The sequence below is a fragment of the Carcharhinus amblyrhynchos genome, chromosome 15 (genome assembly GCF_965287045.1).
Source record: "Carcharhinus amblyrhynchos chromosome 15, sCarAmb.v2.hapA, whole genome shotgun sequence".
Lineage (NCBI taxonomy): Eukaryota > Metazoa > Chordata > Chondrichthyes > Carcharhiniformes > Carcharhinidae > Carcharhinus > Carcharhinus amblyrhynchos.
This window is the reverse complement of record NC_137338.1, coordinates 36259776-36280963: the sequence shown is the minus strand read 5'-3', so window position 1 is coordinate 36280963 and position 21188 is coordinate 36259776. Positions and strand designations below refer to the sequence as shown.

General features: G+C 40.6%; 1 protein-coding gene across 1 annotated transcript; it reads left to right on the top strand.

The window, feature by feature from the left end:
- The first annotated feature begins 452 nt into the window (after positions 1-452).
- Positions 453-19154, top strand: mpc2b (mitochondrial pyruvate carrier 2b). The gene is made up of 5 exons (XM_080203807.1): positions 453-718; positions 10317-10357; positions 12834-12918; positions 15195-15306; positions 18937-19154. The coding sequence occupies exons 1-5, from the start codon at positions 619-621 to the stop codon at positions 18977-18979; spliced, it is 381 nt and encodes a 126-aa protein (XP_080059933.1). The 5' UTR covers positions 453-618; the 3' UTR covers positions 18980-19154.
- Positions 19155-21188: the final 2034 nt, after the last annotated feature.

Here is a 21188-nt window from a genome sequence, read left to right as displayed (position 1 = left end):
ACACAGGATATCTCAACGGCTGCCGGTCTCCGCCATCGTCCAGCCGATATACACACACACACACACCAAAGGGGGTTAAAGGGCACCGTTGAGCAACCGTCTCCCTTCCCCCCCCCCAGTCCCCGGCTGAACGGCTCCTTCTTTCACATCGTTGTTATGATTGTGGCGATCACCGTCATGTTGGCTCTGGGCGAATGGCCGTCTGTCAGAGCCCGAACCGTCGCGAGATCCGGAGCCACGAGATGAGGGGCGGGGCCAGAGCGCCGTGACACGCCCATTCTTCCTCCCAGGATGATTGACGTGCCAATTGACCAATCGTATCCGTCACAGTGTGAGAGAGAGCGAATGAGAGAGGGAGGGAGGGAGGGGGCGGGTGCGAGTGACGCATGGCTCGGCGAATAATGATGAAAAGCTGGTCTTGCTCATGCGTATTTCCTTCCCCCTCGCGCGAGTTCCGGACCCGCCTCCTCCCCCCTCCCGGGGCTGCCTGGAACCTTGTCACTGTCAGCCCGGCCGCAAAGTTGTAGGGCGGAACTGGACCGCTGTCGACTTTGAGCCTCTTGATTTCGTCCGTTGTGTACCCTGTCGAGTGTTAGTTTGTCGGTTATCAGCTGGAACATGGCGGTGGCCGGTCTGAGGGCGAGCTATCACCGAACGTTGGACAAGATCGGAATGATGCTTCCTGCCAGGTTGCGGCCGCTCTACAATCACCCGGCAGGTAAACAGTCTGGCCTTGCAGTGCTGATCTGCTCAGACCCATCCTGTTTGGAGGGTTTGTGAAATGGAGAAGGGGTGGGGGGGGCGGATGTTAGCCTGCGGTTAGTTTGTGTGTGTGTGTGTGTGTGTGGCAGTGGCTGCTGGTGCTCTGAAATGTGGCTTTGCGCTTTCCAATCGACAAATAAACACACAGGGATGATGCACGAAGACTTGTTTATCCCCCTGTAATTTTTTTTTATATAAGGTCTTGGTCAGTTTGTCACCTATCGGTGGGGGGCTGACAGCTGCTGTTGCTGCTAAAAGGACATTGTGTATTGGCAGTGAGATGAGGGACTTCTGCCCCCATCCCCCATTTCACCTTCAAACGTTCACCTTTCCACCAGCATAACTCGTTGTAAAATGGACTTTGTCATCTCGCCGGTACATCAACACTCAGTATTTTTAATGAATAGCTAGCAATGTAGCCATGGTATTATGGTGGGGTGGAGCTAAAATGACTCCCGCTGCACAGATTGGTAAATTCGAAATCTGTCGAGTTTATGCGGGTAATCAACTTGACTCTTTTTCAGAATGCTATTGGCTATGTTTTGTCCTTGAAGCTTTGCCTTTAGAAATAAAGGTCAGTGTTCGAATTGGAGATAATATGGCTTTTCACCCACATCGGATCATTTGCTTCTAAACACTAAAAGCAAAATCAGCTTCTACGTTTCTGGATATAGTTTTCAAAGATAAATTATGAGCATAATTTTATTTTTTTCCACAACTTAAGTGGTTTACCCGAGGCTGTGACACTTAAGTGTCCTTTGTAAACAGAAGCCAGTAAAGTTTATTTATTAGTGTCCCAAGTAGGCTTACATTAACACTGCAATGAAGTTACTGTGACAGTCCCCTAGTCGCCATGCTCTGATGCCTGTTCAGGTACACTGAAGGAGAAATTAGCATAGGCAGTGCACCTAATCAGCACGTCTTTCGGACTGTAGGAGGAAACCGGAGCACCCAGAGGAAACCTGTGCAGACATGGGCAGAACGTGCAGACTTCACACAGTGACCCAAGCCAGCAATCTAATCCAGGTCCCTGGTGCTGTGAAGCAGCAGTACTTACTGCTGTGTCACCCACAGTACAGATTTAATATTAGTAATAAAAGCAAAACATTGCGAATGCTGAAAATCTGAAATAAAAACAGGGTTATGAGGCAGGTGGGTGGGCCTGGTTAAGATGCTCTTTCGGAGGGGTGTGTAGACTCGATGGGCCGAATGGCAGCCTCGTGCACTAAGTTTTCTGTGGTTCTAAAGTGCTGGAAAAACACAGCAAACCTGGCAGCATCTGTGGAGAGAGAAACAGAGTTAACATTTCAAGTCCATATGAGATGAGATTAGAATGTGGTGCCTGCCATAGGTCACTTTTGAGCATTTTTATTTGCAAATTTGATTGTTTCTGGAAAAATACTGAAAGATGGAATAATGGGATTCACCAGCTGGCTCTCCAAAAACTGAATACAAACGTTTCACTGTGGCCCAAAGCAAAATCTTCTAAAATGACCTTACAACTTCAATCACTGAGGCTATGTTTCCACTCCCCTCTCCTCCCACTCTTTCTTTCTTTCCACGCCCTCTTTTTTTCTCTCTCCTGTTCTCTATTGCATGCTTTGGGATCAACAGCTGTTCACAGATTAAGTAGATAAAGCATGGAATGGAAGGTGCTGCCCTTGTTGCTCAGTTCTAGATTGTTTGGAGCATTTCAATTTATGATTGGCTTGCAGTGCACTTGCCTATCTGCATTCCAGGATTAAATAGATATAAGCTGTGTACAGTCTGAGGAAAGTTATGGGGTTGCTTTTATGATTCTTTCCTCAGAGGACTCGTAATTTGCCCAGCGTGGCTGATAACCTGGCAGTTACGTTATTGATGCTGAAGCCATATTCCTCTGGAAAGTTTGCCCAGGGACCTCTGCTCTCTGCTGGTTTTGATTGCAGCTCAATCTTCGTATCCTGTTCCTTGGCTTGTTTCTTTTGGCGAATAGCATATAGTGATTTTCCAGGGTTTATCAGAAATCGTCATTGGCTTGCTCATTCCTCCAGGTCATCCAGGTATCTTTGAAATTTTTCTAATGCTGTTTTTGAGTTTATGTGACTATATTGATCATGCTGTAATGAATAGTTCTTTTAATTGGATTTTTTTTTTTACTTGCCAATTTACCCCAACTGCTTCTTGAAGTATTTTTGGTTCCTTATGTGTACCACTCACGTGTTTATTCTTAACGACTTTTTTGGCATGTTCATGAGATGTGGATGTCACTGGCCAGGCCAGTGTTTATTATACATCCCTACCTACCCTTGTGAAAGCAGTGGCGGCCATCGCCATGAACCATTGCTGTCTATGTGGTGTCACTATATCTAGTACAGTTAGGAAAGGAGTTCGAGAATTTTCACCTTGTGACTATGAAGGTATGACAATATATTTCCAAGTCAAGATGGTGAGTGACTTGGAGATGAACTTGCTAGCGGTGGTTCCCAAACATCTGCTGCTCATGTCCTTCAGGTGGTAGTTGTGGATTTGAAAAGTACTGTGGAAGGAGCCTTGGTGTGTTGCTGTCCTACATCTTGTAAATGGTCCATGCTACTACTATTGTGCATCAGTGGTCGAAGGAATGAATGTTTATGGTGTTAGACAAGGTACCAATCAAACAGGCTGCTTTGTCCTGAATACGGTGAAACTTTTTGTGTTGTTGGAGCTGCACTCATCCAGGTTAGTGGAGAGTATTTCATCACACTCCTAATTTGTGCCTCAAAAATGAGGGACAGACTTTGGGGGTTAGGAGTGAGTTACTCTTTGCAGAATTTCTAGCCTCTGTTCTGCCCTTTTAGCCACAGTATTTATATGGATGGTCAATGATAACTCTAAGGATATTGTCAGGGGTGCTTTAAAAGGTGTTTTCGCAAAGTCATGCATGAGCAATGTACTTGTATGTATGTGTGTGCGTGTGTATTTTCTTATCCAAGGAGAAAGTATTCAATTCAATATAACCTAGCATTTTTACTTAAAATGGAAAAGGTCTGTTTATTTAACTCTTGCTATGGAAGTTACTTAAGAAAAGATAAAGTTCCTCCTTAACACAGGTGCCATATTTAGTTACAAATGAAGATAAAACAATACTTTCAAAAATTGGATCAAATTTGTTCATATTTGGTGCAGGATTGATATTTTTGAAGTTGAGGTGTTGCAGTATCTGAAGCAAAGGTTTTAAAATCATTGGATTGTCTCTATCTGTGATGGCTTCCACTGCTAAAATGTAAGAGGTTGAGTTAACAGGTGAGTTTACTAGGTGGAATCAGGATCATAGGGAGGAGAGAAGGTTCTGTACTCTGCAGCCGGGGCACTTATAGCTGTCAAGTTACTTTATGGCTGACCAGTAGTTGTTTTAGATGCCTTTCTTTGTCTGTCTCTGGATCTGCAAGCTTCTTGCCCTTTTTAAAGCTTTTCGCTGATGAGATAAGATGGCTATAATCACATGGCCTGTACAAGAATGCTGAGTCACTTTCCATATTGGCAAGTGGCTATTCCATTGCAGCTATCAGAAGTCTTCTTACCCACTGAGGTCAAAAAGGCCAAGATTGTTCACACTTAGTGGCTTGTGTTTGGAGGAAAAAAACATTGTCAACAAGTTTTGCTTTATTATTTTGGAACACTCATTGAATTTTAATATATATCTGAGGATACCTCCTCTTTACATGGCTGAAGAGGTTCCAGGCTGAATTCACAGGGGAAAGTCATGTGATCCTCAGGAATTCATTTTGGAAACAGCCTATAAACTCCATCCAAGGCTTACAAACTGTGATCTTCAAAACAGTTTTCCTAAGAATTTGTAATATCCATGACAGCATACCTTAACAATATGAATAGCCTAGAGCTGAATTTCTTTTGGACTGGAAGGGTGTAAACAGTGCATTCCCCTTTGGAATCATCAATTTAATTAGAAGTTAATGATTTGAATGTAGAGGACACATTATCACAATTTACAGGTGGCTCAAAAGTATGAAGCCTGGGTAACAGGAATAGCACTGTAAGAAACCAGGAGAATATGAGCAGATAAGTATTAGATTAAATTTAATGTGGAAAATTTGAAAGATATTTTAGAACAGTATTTTGTTATCTAGAGACTGAAGAATGTGGGGCTGTTCATTAAGACATTGAAGTTTGACATTGAAGGATGTCAAGAGCTTTCACTAGGTATTCCTCTAATCTGTAAACTAGTGCCTAAAAGGCATAAATTTACAATCATTTCCAAAGAACAACACAAGAGGTTAGAAGAAATCCTTTCACATGAATGGTTCTTGTGATATGGAGCAATTTTTGGAAAAAGTCTTTAATAGCTCTAAAGAGGAAGTGGATGAATACATAGTGTGGAGTAAGGATAAGGGAATTGGGTAAATGGATAACTCTTTCAGAGCCAACACTCTCAACAAGGATGTGAATGGCTTCCTGTGCTGTAAATTTCAGAGTTAGCGATTATTTGAGCCTAGAGGGGGATGTCATAGTCAAACCCAATTTTATATTTCCAACATTCATGCACATGATTGGACCAAATGTCACTGCATAATCACTGGGGACAGACATTCTCATCATTTTTTCTAAATATATACTTTATTCATAAAATTTGAAAAAATACATAATTCAAATTCAATGTTGATATTACATAACATGCATTTAGTTTCATCAGAGCTGCATCACTACTTTATAATTGTAATTTATATACATGTTTATCTCATGCAAAACATTTTTTAGTGCATTCAGCTGTGGAGTTTACACTGAGTTCCTGAACTCTGGATTCTAGCCTCTTGGCATACTTTTGCTGGAGGGTTGTAGATTTCCCCCATTGAGCCTTTGCAGCAACTACTCCAAGCTTTAGCACACTAAAGCTCAGAACAGTCGCTGCAAAGGCAACTGCTCCAACTTGGTCCACAAATCCACAAAGTTCTGGTCTACTCCACTCAGATGCAGCAACACTTTGCACAAGAAGAGCAGCAAATTTCATATGGACCAAAGAGCATCTTTGAGATCAGAATTAATGGACCTCCAGCACCAGATATTTATTGCATTGGGGTCCCTGGGCATCAACCTAAAGAGTATGGACTCCTGCATTGTGTTGCTGCTTGGGATAAACCTTGACAAGCACCACTATATGCCTTCCCAGACTTTTACAAAGGCAAGTGCCAGAAGAAGGTGGACAAGGGTCTCTTTCCCACCATACCCGTTTCGAAGGCCTTGCTAAGACTGAAGGTATGCATGAAGATCTGATAGGGAAGGTCTTTCTCACCAGCAGCCAAGCTATGTTTTGATGTGCCTTTTAAAATTATGCAAATGAGGCATCCTTCCAACTGACTTTGATAATCTGCTCTGAGATCATCCAATAGGATGCAACATCTGTTCCTGCAGAGCCTCAGGGAGATTTCTTGCCGATTACTGCTTGATGTACTTGTAGTCAAAGATGTGGAAACGTTTTCACAAGCATCAGGTGGTGTGGTACAATTTAACTGAATGGAGTGTTTCACAGTAACATGGAAAGACCTGTCTTTCATAACACTAGAGACAGGCAGAACCTCAGCACAGAGTGGCACTTGTCATTTGTATACCAACGTATATGTTTAGCTTGATGCAGCCGCACTCATAAATGGACATCAAGAAAGGGTGACATTAGTTAAGTTTCTTCCTTTGCACGTTGTTGCTGCAGGCACAGTCCATTTTCATTCTCGTGGAAAATGGCCGTATGAACGTGTTGATGTAAGAGCAGTATGTGGGCTCGACCTGTACTGTGTAGAGCAGCACTGAGAGCATCTCGCACCTGATGATCAAGTTCTTTCCCATAGTTGAAAAGGAGCACTTCTACATACGCAGTTTCTATTCAATCTCAACTATATGCTTCTCACTTTTTGACGTGTGCGCTGATGCCTCAAAGCCACATCCCCAGCACGTTAGATAGTCTGACACGGCAGGTTGGTCATTCTAATTCCCAAAGAATGGGAATGCTGGAGCTGCATTTCACTTTGGCTCCCATGGCCAATTTAAACTGGTAGTGGCTGCTCACCAATCTGCAAACTCTCAGTAGAACAGGATAGAATGTGGCAATGTTGTGCATGTACAAGGAGGCGTGACTTGCATGCCTCCGCTGTCTGGGATCGTCACCCCTCTTATTGATGTATCCTTCCTGATCAACTCAACAAAAGGTTCCACACATACTCAGGATGGCCTTTCCTGTTCCACATTGGATTGGAAAGCTGTCCAGTTCCTTGCTCATTTTTGGAAATTGTGCTACCAATGTTTGTGTGGAACAGTTGCATGTAATTGCAAATTCCCTCTCAAGCCATTATGAAGAGTGTCTCCATCATCTCAGTGTGAGATATTTTGTCAAAGGTCTTTTCCTGTCAAAGCTGATGAGAAAGATGTCCCATCTGTGGGTATTGCCAGTCCCAGTTTTACCCTGCCAAGATTAATTGTGCCACCCTTCCTGTTGCTCTCAATAAAGACTGGGAATCAGATCAGCAATTATTTGATTTATCTAGGCTAAACTACTTATTGGGTAATTTTATTGATCATGGTGGGTAGCTTGGTTACTTGCCTAGCTCTAAAACATAGAGAATAATACAATGAATTCTATAAATCGATTAATTTGTGCGCTAGTACTTGAATTCATTCCAGAGAAACTCCAGAGCAGCTGAAAGAACTCATTGTGTTTAAAAAGCATTAAATACATAAGCATTCAAATATAATTCTAAAATGTCAAGTCGTTGTATTTGGAAAATTGTCTCATTTGATCCATCATTTAGACATGACCTTATTGTCAAAAATGCTTTGAGACTGTGGCCAGAATTTTACCACCCCGCCCACCGCAGGAACCTGAGCAGACAAGAGGGCGGACCAAGAGAGGGTTCACTGACCTCACGTGGGATTTTACAGTTTTGTGACAGTGTCTTCTATTCCAGCCAAAATTACCAAACCCTCTTTTTGTTGCAGGTCAGATTATGTCTGTGAAGGGAAACAATTAACATTTCAGATCGATGACCAATCATCGGTCCTGCTGAAATGTCATAGGTCTCGTAACTCAGTTTATCTCTCCCTGGGTACCGCCTGACTTGCTGAATATTTCACAAAGTTTCTGTTTTTATTTAAATTTTCACCATCCACAGTATTTTCCTTATGTACCGTTTTCATTGCTAATGTTGAATTACTTTTGACAACCATTTTGTTCCATCAAATGAAGTTGTGATATGATCTTCAAAGCATTGTTTGCTTCTTAATAGCTATTTTTAAAAGAATGAGAAAAATATTTGTAAAAGCATTATTTCTAATCTGTTGCAAAACAGAATCAAAATGTTAGACTGCTTACATTTAATTTGGCTTATTTCATTTAATGATGATCTTGCTGATAACTTTACAATGAGATAACCTATTGCAATCTGCTCTGACGAAATGACATTACAATTGTAGGATTCTTGGCACTTTTCCAATCACTTGGTGACTTTTCCAATCAATTAACTGCTTTTGTGCAATTTTTTTGTAACCAGCACTGCAACTCGATATTTATTAAAGTTCATTTTTTTCAAAATGTTTTTATTCATTCATGGGACATGGGTGTCACTGGCTGGCCAGCATTCATTGCCCATCCCTAGTTGCCCTTGAGAAGGTGGCGGTGAGCTGCCTTGAATCGCTGCAGTCCATGTTCTGTGGGTTGACCCACAATGCTGTTCGGGAAGGAATTCCAGGATTTTGAACCAGTGACTGCGAAGGAACAGCGATATATTTCCAAGTCAGGATGGTGAGCTGCTTGGAAGGGAGGTTGCAAGTGGTGGTGTTCCCATTTATCTGCTGCCTTTGCCCTTCTAGATGGAAGTGATCGTGGGTTTGGAAGGTGCTGTCTAAGGTTCTTTAGCGAATTGCTGCAGTGCATCTTGTAAATAGTACACACTGTGGCTACTGAGTGTCGGTGGTGGAAGGATTGAATGTTTGTAGATATGGTGCCAATCAAGTGGCCTACTTTGTCCTGAATGGTTTCAAGCTTCTTGAGTGTTATAGGAGCTGCAGCCACCCATGCATGTGGGGAGTATTTCATCACACTGCTGACATGTGCCTTGTAGATGGTGAAACATTTTAGAAGTATAAATCCTGGTTGAATTAAAGTCTTTTAATAGTAATGAGCTGTGAAATAAAACTTGTGTGGTAATAATGCTTTGCATGGGCCTATATGTTTGGGACCAGATTGGTGTGGCTGTTACTAGTTTCTACACTGAGGTATAATGCAAATAGGGCTATAGATTTTCAATTTCAGCAGCAAGTTACTGGAAAAGCTGTACTTTTACCTACTTCATATTTTCTGCTCCAAAATATCCACTGAACCAAAGAAGGTGATTTGGCAGGTGCATTTTTGGGGTATGGTTTTGAGCGTGCACTTTTGTGCAGAAGCACTACACCTGCTGTATTTTAAAATTTAGCTGGTGATTTCCCTCCCTTGCATAGCATTGGACTAGGAGCAAGTTGGTTTCTTTGGCTGGCACAAGAATATTGCATGAGAATCATGAATAAGAGGATTAAGAACATAAGAAATAGGAGCAGGAGTAGGCCATCTAGCCCTTCGAGCCTGCCCCGCCATTCAATAAGATCATGGCTGATCTGTCGTGGCTCAGTTCCACATTCCCGCCCTCTCCCCATAACCCTTAATCCCCTCGCTTATCAAAAACCCATCAACCCGCGTCTTAAAAATATTTAGCAAGGCAGTCTCCACCACTTCCAACGGGCAGAGAATTCCAGAGATTCACCACCCTTTGAGTGAAGAAGTTCCTCCTCAACTCTGTTCTAAACTGCGCGCCCCCTAGTCCTACTGTCCTTTCTGAGCGGGAAGAGTCTCTCTTCCTCTATCCTATCCATCCCATTCATCATCTTATACGTCTCAATGAGATCTCCCCTCATTCTTCTAAACTCTAACGAGTACAAGCCTAGTTTATTCAGCCTCTCCTCATAGATCAACCCCCTCAACTCCGGTATCAGCCTTGTAAACCTCCTCTGCACTCCCTCCAAGGCCAAAATATCCTTGCGTAAGTGCAGTGACCAAATATGTATGACTTTTGTCCAGGCCCTACCTTTGATAGTAACATTTCAAAAGTTGTTTACTAGAATTAATGTATAATCTAGTTAATCAATTAAAGGTTAAGTCATTGCACGTTAAATGGATATCTGGAAAAAAAACTTTACCAAAAAATGTTCCTGTTAGCTGTCTTGATCTCAGCTTTCAGCTGAACCTTCCTGACAAGTTCCTCCTAAATTTCCAGAATGTTTCCTTTAAAAACACATATCTTCCCTGGATCTTTGTGTTGAAAGTAGGGCTGTGTATCAGTTTTAAATTAATTCATCTTTGGTAGATCTATGAATTTTCTTAGCCATCGACAATACACAGGTTTTTACAACCCTTCACTTAACTGTCACTTAATTTACCTTAACTTCTCTTCTCAGTTTGTGCTATGCTTATTATTGGCCTTTATTTTAGCAAGTAAAGGATTTTGTAAATTGTATTCTGAAAATGTAAATCTTAATTATTTCTATTTTGTTTCTAGGTCCTCGCACAGTGTTTTTCTGGTCACCACTTACGAAATGGGTGAGTATACCATGTTCCATTAAACTCAAAGGTTTAGCAAATCCGATATTATGACTGCTACTGAACAAGGTTTGTGACACGGACTAAATTTTGCTGAACTTTTCTCTTGAATGTAAATGAGCCTTGCTAATTCAGGTTAACACATCAGTTATTGGCTTTTCCAGTCCTCTGTTTTAAAGTTTCAGAAGTTCTGTTTCTGTTAAACAAATGACCGTACGTAGTTGTGTGGAAAAGGGGAATACTGTTCAAATTTTGACATAAAATTGAAGATGTTGACTTACTTAATTTGAACAGACATTTTCATGCCTTCCTTAACTTGTTGCTTTATCAACAGATGATTTTGTGAAGTAGTGTTAAATGGTCACAAACCTGATCAACAACATATGTCAATTTTGCTGGTTGGCATAAAATGGATAAGGACTTCCTAAGCACTTATTCAGACGTGTATTAGCCAGAATAAACCTGCCATTGTATCTGATTGTGTATATAATTTATGACTGAATCACAGTTTTTAAATGATAATGACAATATAATTTTTTATAACTAAACCAAATGTTGTGTATGGTGACGAATGTTACTTGTTGTGTTTGTATCTTTTCCAGCACTTGCATAAAACAATTATCGTGCAAGTGATTTTTTTTTTAAATTTAAAAGCTGTACTAATTAAACCTGTTTGGCACCTGGAAGGGGATTCCATTTATTACAAAGTAATTGCAGGACACTTGTGTTAATTGTTATTATATTAAAACCTCATTAGATAGACAAGGAAAATGTTCATTAAATTTTAAACCCTATTACAATGAGAATGATTGATTATTATGCCAAATAATTCCCATTTTACTTCTTGGAATGTATAAAGATTTGTGACTGATTTAGGACAAGTCACGTTAAGAATTTAAAAGCTAGAAATATTGCGCCCAGAACTTTCAATTTCCACATGATCACACGCTGGCTGTAACTACTACCAATGTCCTCCGCACCGCACCCCCCCCCCCCCGCTACCCCCCCCCCCCCCCCCACCCCAAACTCTCCCCGGCCAGCCGAATCTCTATTTCTTATCTGTATGTTTACTATAATTAAAAAGTTCTCTTGTTAAATAGCATACTTGGGTCTTCCTTTTTTGTCATTTTAATTGGAGGAGTTACCCCCTTGGTTCAGATTGGAAGAGTGCTGTTGGAATGTGCACATTCACAAACACACACACACGCTCACCCATCCCCAGGCTTTCATCCCTTAGACAAATGCATTATCACTTTAGTCATATGGGTAGGAAACTACTACATGGATGGAAATCAGCGGAATGTGACGACCTTGCACATGGGCGGAAGTTAACAAAATGTCTCATGGGCTGCACTCAGATCCCAGGCTGCAGATTGCCTACCATTTGTCTATTCTGTTTAATATTCTAACTCTCTTGCATTTAATTGTGTGTCAGTAGCCATGAGAAGAGCAAGGGACAACTTGACTGAAAATTGAAAGGGTGGCTGTGGAGAGGATGTTTCCTCTTCTGGGAGAATGTAGGGGCCACTGTTTAAAAATAAGGGGTTGCCCTATTAAAACAGATGAGTCTTTGGAACTCTCTTCCTAAACATGTAGGAGAAGAGTCCATTTTTAAGATAGAGATGGATAGAGTCTTGTTAAGGAAGGGAGCGATAGAAATAGGTTTGAGTTTACTATAAGATTGCCAATGATGGAGCATGCACCACCCCTAATTACTCTTGAATTGAGTGCTTTGCTAAACTATTTCAGAGGGCATTGCTGTGGACCCAGAGTCAAACCAGTTAAGGATGACAGATTTGCTTCCCTATGGGATGGTACTGAACCAGGTGGGTTTTTATGTCAATTGACAATGGCCATTATTGGACTTTTGGGGGGGGAATTTTCCCATCCCGCCTGCCATAGGAAGCATAACGGGCGGGACAGCATGCAAAAATCTGTTGACGTTGGGCACCGTTTTCCGTTTTGAGGCAAGTTCAGCCAGAAAACCCCACCCTTAATTTCAGATTGTTGTTGAATTCAAATTTCGCTGTCTGCCGTGGTGAGACTCGAACCTGAGTCCCAGTAACAGTACACTGGATCTCAGTAATACTAGTCTAATGACAATACCATTGTGCCACTGCGCCTCCATATGCTTTTATCCATACTTCGATGATCTGTATATAAATCTTACCTAAAGAATAAAATTCTTTACATAAAAATTGGTGAAATTATTATCCAAATATAAACTTCAACCTAATTTGTAGATTGCCAATATTGCACAATTGAAAACAAAGCACTCAAGAAAAATTAGGGTAACTTTTTTTTAACAGGGAGCAAAACTGAACCCTAGTGTAGTTGCAATATGTTCAGCTCAGAGTAAATGCAACCTTGAACATTGCTCAGTGAGAGCAATAAATTTGTTATCTGAACGTATTGTTGATAAGTTTTCATGCTGAGCTGTGTGGTTTACTTCATTCTGCCTTTATTTTCTGTACAGGGTTTAGTCATCGCCGGATTATCTGACTTGACCAGGCCTCCAGACAAACTTAGTGTATCTCAGTCAGGAGTGCTCTGTGCAACAGGTAATGTAAAGTTTTTAAATGTTCTTTGTGATTTATTTTAGTTTACGCTTTATTCATTCTTAGATCCCAGCCTTTGAGTGGGATGCTGAATTGCTTTTGTTGTGAGTAGTGAACAGGAATTACCACCTTCCTGTTCTTCTGCTAGTGTCTGCATGTGCAGTCAAATACTGAAAAACAGAAGTTGCTGTCTGTGCTACTCTGCTCCTCCAAAGCATGTCCTGTTGCTATCTTTGCAATTGCATCAGTATAGAATTAATGAATCAATGTGAACTTCAAATTTGTATGTACAATACTTGCTGTTAAACCTAATAAAAATGTTGAACCTTTTTAATCAGGGATAACTTAGTATACCATTGAAATATAAGTTGTAATTATTGCTAAGCAAATTTTTGGCCCCTGAGAAAGCAATTATGAACATTCAAATTAGGAGCAGGAGTAGTCCATTTAGCCTCTCAACCTGCTCTGTTATTTGATCATTTAAGATCAGAATGTGGTTTCAACTCCACTTTTCAATCTGCACTAATTTTAGAAATGTAGGGGGTGCTTCTCCCAAAAGTGCTGAATTGGGGGAAAACTGTTCTAGATCACGACAGTTCTGTCAGTTCAACTTTTCACCTGAATCTACACACTCTGTGCACTGAGGAGGTCCCAGTCATGAATGTTATTTAAAAACCCAGGGGAGGCGGGACCTATTTGCGCTGGGGTTTGACAGCTCTGCACATGCGCAGTGGCCCCAAACTTCAAATTCCCGTTTGTTGACTAGCCCAGGACCCCCACAATACTGCCCCTCTCACCCCCACCCCCATGGCCCGATTGCAGCCCCCACAATTCCCCAGCCAGCCCTGAGCACCCTGATGCCCAGGCGCTCCCCCCACCAATTGTAACTGGGCACTGCCCACTACCCAATGAGCAATACCAAGATGCCTCCTGGGAATGGGCACTTTGCCCCTTGGGCAGTGTCATGTGGCAGAGGCTGGCATTGCTTTGTGGGGGGGGTTCCAATTGCACCCCAACCCCCAACCCCTTCATTCCGGCAGTGTCTCCTACTAGCACCCTAACTGCGGGGACCTAGTCTGAACTCCACCGGAAAGAAGTACTCCTGGCGAGGTGGGAGATTCAATTGGGACCTGAAAGGTCTCGATAATTAACAAATCTGCATATTTAAAATAGATTTTAAAAACATTTAAATGACTTACCTGCCTTCCTGCTGGTTTCCAGCGTGGTCTGGTGGGCGACCGTTCGTCAGCTCTGGGTGATATTTCCGGTGCATGCACAAATCCTGGTACAAGGCCACAGACGTGGATCTCCCAGCCAAACCTGCCAGAAAAGTGGTGGGTGCGGATGGGAGAATCGTGACCATGGAGTCACAGTCCCTTGGAGATTTTGAAAATTTCATAATTTTTAATAGTTTTTATTTTTTAAGTTTCCTTCGCATGTTATCCCATGATTTGTTTCAGTTTCTGTACATAGATTAAAATGTGAATTACAATCCCTGCTTTTTACTTTTACTTTGTTTCCTGAGAATTTCTCAGTGCAATCATTCTGCCTGCAGTTTCTGATGGTGGCAAATTCAAAGTTAAATTAGAATCACAGAGGAAATTCAAACTCTAGACTGAAGCCTCCTAAACTGTGGGGAAACTGCTTGATGTCAGCAGTGAACTGATTGCAATGTCCAGGCATTAAGTAGGATCATAGAGTCCCTAAAGTACAGAAGGAGGCCATTCAATCAATCGAGTTTGTACCAACCACAACCCCACCCAAGCCCTACTCCTGTAACCCTCATTTACCCTGCTTATCCCCCGCCACAAGTCAATTTAGTGTGGCCGATCAACCTAACCTGCACACCTTGGACTGTGGGAGGAAACCAGAGCACCTGGAGGAAACCCACACAGACACGGAGAGAAAGTGCAAACTCTACACAGACAGTGATCTGAGACTGGATTGAACCTGGGTCCCTGGCACTGAGGCAGCAGTGCTAACCATTGTGCCACCCAAAATTTTTGAAAATCCTATTCAGGTATGTTTATATTTAATTCCAGGCTTTTTTTAATTCGGATTTCACCATTTGCCTTGGCAGGATTCAAACCCAGGTCCCCAGAGCGTTATCGTCAGTCTCTGGATTACCAGTCCAGCAACAATACCACACACCACTGCCTAGATAGAACCCACAATAAGCCCAAAAGTCTTTTTCTGGTTTTATGCTTTCTTTGGCAACATTGCATGTTTTTATTGTGACAGGACAATAAAAATAATAATTGCTTTTTGTTTTGTAACAGGCTTGATTTGGTCCAGATACTCCCTTGTGATTATTCCAAAGAACTGGAGTTTGTTTGCTGTAAACTTCTTTTTGGGCTGTGCAGGTGGTACTCAACTAATTCGAATTGCAAAGTAAGTATCAGCTGTAGCAAAAATTTGTTTACTTCTCTAAGTTTACACCTAGAAATATTAGGTTCTGAATTAAGATTGTTTTCACTTTCAAAGCCTCTTTAAACTATGAATTAAACCTGCCTTCCCTCCTGTTTGAGGTTCTAGTAGAGATTGCAGAGTTATATGTCAATAAGTCCAATCATTAGTTTTCATCATCATTTTCTTAATTTCACATCCAATGTTGTCTGCTTCTGCACTCAACTTAAATCTTCAGCCCAGAACCCCTTTGCCACTTCCAGATTTGACTATTTTAACAGATGCCTTGCTATATCCATAAATTCCAACTTTGATCACTACACTGGCTGTCAATCCCCTAATTCATTCAATACCATTCTTATCATTGTGCATCATTGTCTTCCCTCCATCCTTGCAATCTCCTTCAGTCTTATACCTCTCTGATATGTTCTGTTTCTGTTTCTGACCTGAATCGTCCGGGATCCTACTTCCTTCCCCTCCTTCAGTTGCTTCAGTCTGACTCTTTATTTTGCACCTTCTCTTTTCCTTCTACATTATGTACTCTCTGAATGGTATGTGTTGTACAGCACGCAAGAAACAATATTTTTCACTACCCCAATACATTTGATGATAAATCAAATCAAAATGAATTCTCCAAGTCTGTCCATCCCATTACCATATATTCAAAAACTCCTTAGCAAGATAACAGCACAGAACCAGAATGTTTAGTTCAACTGCTCAGTCCTGCATTTATGTTTCAAATGAGCTCTCGCCCCTCATGACCTTCTCGTCCTCCAACTCTTTCAGCTTCCTTTCTCCCACTTGTTTATCTGGCTTCCCTGAAATGCATTTATACTATTTTCTGTCAGATGTAAGAGTTTTATGTATAAAATGCAACATTTTGAAACATTCAAATGATGTCCAGTCTGAAAAGTTTTTAATTTAAAAAAAAAACCCTAAATATTCTCATTGATAAAATCTGTTAATTTACATCATTCACTATTTTAACATAACTTAAGAAGCAGAAGCAAGTCATTTGGCCCTTCAAGACTGCTCTGCCAATAAGCAAGGTCTTGGTTAACCTGACTATGCCATTCTTTCCCCATAACCTTTATCTGCATTCTAGATCAAAAATCTGTCTAATTCAGCCTTGAATGGGTGTTTTTCTGGTTGGCAGGAATCAGTGCTGGAGCCTCAACTCTTTACAATTTATATAAATGATTTGGATGGAGGGACTAAATTTGCTGATGACACCAAGATAGGTAGGAAAGTAAGTTCTGAAGAGGATATAAGGAGGTTACAAAAGGATATAGTTAGATGAGTAGGCAAAGATCTGGAAAAATGGAGTGTAATTTGGGAAAATGTGTGATTGTCCATTCTGGCAGGATGAATGGAAAAAAAGCAAATTATCTAAATGAGAGATTGCAGAGATCTGAGATGCAGAAGGATCTGGTTGTCTCAGTGCATGAAGCGCAAAAGGTTAATATGCAGGTGCAGCAAGTAACTGACAAAGATGATAGAATGTTATCGTTTATTGCAAAGGGAATTAAATATAAGAGAATGAGGTAATGCTTCACTTAGGACATTGGTGAGCCCACATCTAGAGTATTGTGTACAAAATTGGTCTCCTTTATAGAAAGATGTAAATGCATTGGGAGCAGTTCAGAGAGGGTTTGCTTAATTAATACCTGGAGTGGGTGGTTGTCTTGTGAGGAAGGATTGGACAGGCTAGGATTATATCCACTGGAGTTTAGAAAAGTAAAAACGGACTTGATTGAAACATATGAGATCCTGAGGATGCTTGGTATGGTAGATGTGGAAAAGATGTTTCTTCTTGCGGGAGAACCTAGAACTAGGGACTGCTGTTTAAAACTAAAGGATCACCAGTTTAAGTCAGAGATGAGGCAAAATAGTTATCTGAATGTTGTGGGACTTTGGAATTCTATTCCTCAAAAGATGGTTGAAGCAGAGTCTTTGAATATCTTGAAGGCAGAAGTAGATAGATTCTTGATGAGCAAGGGGTTGAGAGGTTATTGGGGGTAGTCAAGAATGTGAGGTTGAGGTTAAAATGAGGTCAGTCATGATCTTATTGAATAGCGGAGCAGGCTCAAGAGGCAATGAGGCTTACTGCTGCTCCTGATTTGTGTGTTCATGTAAATGTATGCAGTGACCCAGCAAACACTACTCTGGGGTTGAGAATTCCAAAGATAATGGCTGGAATTTTCTGATATTTTGGCAGTCGAATCGGGTGGGAAAAGTGGGATTTGGCCAGTGGTATGTCGGTTTTCCTGCCATTTCTTTAGCCACTTAGAGGAAAAAATCTTTCTCAGGTTCTGCACTGCCTTGGCAACTGATGGAATCTGATTCACCTGGTCCGTCTTCAGGCTGAGTGCTTCATTTGCTGTGGAGCTCTACTTAAATGCTTCCCCGGCACCTGTTCCAAGTTAAAACAGAGGATGGCTGCCAGGAAGCCTGTGCCATTTTCAGACTGAGACCTGACCAAAATGCTGGATGCTGGACATGGTGCAGCAAATGTGGGACATCTTGCCATTGTAAATGCTCTTCTCGTGGCTCATTTGAAACTGTGCCATCCAGTTCTAAATACACCCATGAGGGAAAAATTTTCTCAGTATCTGCCCTGTCAAGTCCCTAGAGAATCTTGTATTTCAGTAAGATCACCCCTTATTCTTCATAACTCCATTAATTATAGGCCCAACCTGCTCAACCATTCCTCCTAAGACAACCACTTCATCTTAAGAATCAAGTTAGTGAACCTCCTCTGAACTGTACGGATATCGTAAGTAAGGAGGCCAAAACTGTACACAGTCTCACCAATGTCCTGTACAGCTGTGCTACTTTTAAACTCCATCCCCTTTGAAATAAGAAAACAACTTTCCACTTGCAACCTAAATACTTATTTTTATGATTAATGTACAAGAACATCTCTCCGTACCATGACATTTTGCAGTCCCTTTCCATTCAAATATATTCTACTTTCGATTCTTCCTGCCAAAGCAGACAACCTCATATTTTTCCACATTATATTCTATCTGAAGTTTCAGCCCACTCGCTTAATCTAATCTTTGTAGACTGTGTCCTCCTCACAACTTTCTTTCCTATCTTTCTTTATGTTGTCAGCAAATCTGGCTACAATACAGTTGGTCTCCATCTAAATCATTGATATAGATTTTAATATAGATTGCAATATAGGCTGCTATTAGAGACTCCAGCACCTTACTCGTTACAGTCTGTTATCCTGCAATCCCTAAACTCTTGTTTCTTGTTAGCCAATCTTCTTTCCATGTTATAATATTTAAAGCGAACTGTTCCAAGATTCTGGGATTCAAATCATTTTCAGTTTGATTAATCCTCAATATTGGATTTTTTTTACAATACTGAATAACTGAAGTTCATTGTGTTATTTCACAAATAAGTATGATATCTCCAGGTGGGTCTCCTGTTTGTCAGAGTCTCTGCAATTCCATTTTGGATCCTATTTTACAAGTACTGACATTTACTTGGTAGCACTGTGGTAAGGAAGGATGATACATGGGCTACTTTTTGTTTAATTCCATGCTCAACACCAACGTCATTGTCCTTTCAAAGTCTGCTTTACTGTCTCTTTTATGTCCTCAGATACAACTACGACCTAAAGTCTCAAGGTGAACATCCTAAATAAACTCAAACAGCAACCTACAAGAATCCAAGATATTATCTTGTCCTTACTTTTAAATGTGCCTTGTAAATGATTCAAGGTGATTGATAATACAATAAATGTTTTTGTAGAGGAGATTCTGTTACATATGATATCTGTAAATATGTTCTTCATCTCCCAATAAATTTTTGCAATGCTACATATGTTTCTTGATAGCCTAATTTTAAAACAGGATTCAACTTTGTTCTACCTCTGTCAACCTGTTTAACATCAGTTAGACAGATTACTAAATCCTGAATCAGAAGCAAACCTCATCTCTTGATTTTAATGTCTTAATCACATTTTTATATTAGTGAAAAGATTGACCACTTGTGCATTCCTTCTGATTAAATTTGTACATGCTCGAAGATGTCTCTAAGCTGGTTAAACTAATAATTGTGATGATAATTTGTAAATATTAATCTGTTTATTTCTAATTAAGTCAGTGTAATAAGTCTGTGGAGACATCCCTTTACCAGAATCCCTTTATTTACAACACTCTCAGCAGTACACAGAGTGCTATCAGTTAATAATCTACCTTTGGGGGTGTCAGAGGAACAAGGCAAAGACTCCCTGATTGGTCCATCAATTGGATCCTTAATCAGGGAGCTCTTAGTGTTCCAACCAAATAAACAAAATCAAATTAACTTAGGGACAACTCAAAAGGGGCAGCTCCTTAAAAGGTGGAAAACCACCTGAAACAAAGCAGAAAGGAAACTTAAAACATCAAATTAAAATGTGATTAAAGGGATCAATAATACACCCCTGTCCCTATGGTGCCCAGCAGGCACGGAAGGCATCAACAGTGCCCTCAGACACCACATGCTCCTTTTCCAGGACTTCCGGCCGTGAATATAGCCACAATAGAGGGGCAGACAGTCAGGTTGGGCGACTCTGATTCTTAATCAGGGAGTTGATACTCCAATAGGCCAACCTCAATGGCCTGATTAAAGTCATTACAAAAAGACACAATATCACCTTGTCAATATCATCATACTATTGTCATATTTGAAGCTGGTTATTTGTGTGACTGGAGAAAATAGCCCTATTTTCTTTTCTATTTTTCCCATAACTCTGATTTTAGTTTATTGTGCCTTGGAATTCTACCTCTCATCTGATCTGCCTCAATGTACTCCATCACCAGTTTTAGTTGATCTGCTCTATTTTTTGAATCACTTTAGTCCTCCTGACATGCACTGTTCCTTCCCACTTCTACAGTGAGTCATTTAGAAACATAAGAGCAGCCAAGGTTATGCCAGCCTCCCCAGAGCTCTGTAATCGGACCATTCTCCATGAAAACCTCAAAGCACTGTTAGAAACATGGTAAACATTATTGTACTCCATACTGAGCAGCACTTAACATTATCTGCATGGTTGCTGAAGTTATACAGGGATAAGTTGATCATATGTTTTCTGCTCTTTAATATTCAAGTGATGAAATTGGAAAAATTAGCTACACCTAGCAGGTTAACTGTTATTGAAAGTGTCTTTTTCCTATGGCTTGTGCCAACTACTTTAAATCTTGGAGGACAGCTTATGGATTCCATAATTAGGGATTGCAGCATAAAAGCAAAGAGGCAATAAATGTCTTAGAATACCATGTCCAGATGTGGCATTTTAAGCAAAATAAAATGAGAAGAGATTCACTAAGGATTTAAGACTAAGGAGCTTTGGTTTTTAAGAGAAATTGGAGAACCAAATGTTCTTCTCATTAAAATAAAGCTGGTTAAGCAGAAATTTGATCATGTTCATAATTATACTTGGTTTTGAAACACAAATTATTTTCATTGGTCCGTGAGTTAGTAACCAGAGGACATGCATTTAAGATCAGCACCAACAGGAGCAATTAACAAATTTTTATTTACACTGAAGATTGTCAACATTGGAATTTTATATCAGGAAAAGCTTGCAAAGCTAATTTACTATCTCTTTTAAGAGGGAGGGAAGGAAGGAATAAAAATATAGGGAATGGAATTAAACCAAGAGTTCTTCTAGGTGTGTTTACTTAGTTGCAATTTAAAGAAAAAATATTTTCCTTTCTGTATCACCTACCATTGCAAAAAATTCAATCTTTATTTAAATATTCTAAAATAATATGGTGGACATTTCACTGGCCTTCAGAGAGCTGGAGTCTAAGGAGGAATTATATAGAAATGCACAAAGACATACCTGCATCTTAGGTGGTTTAGCCTGA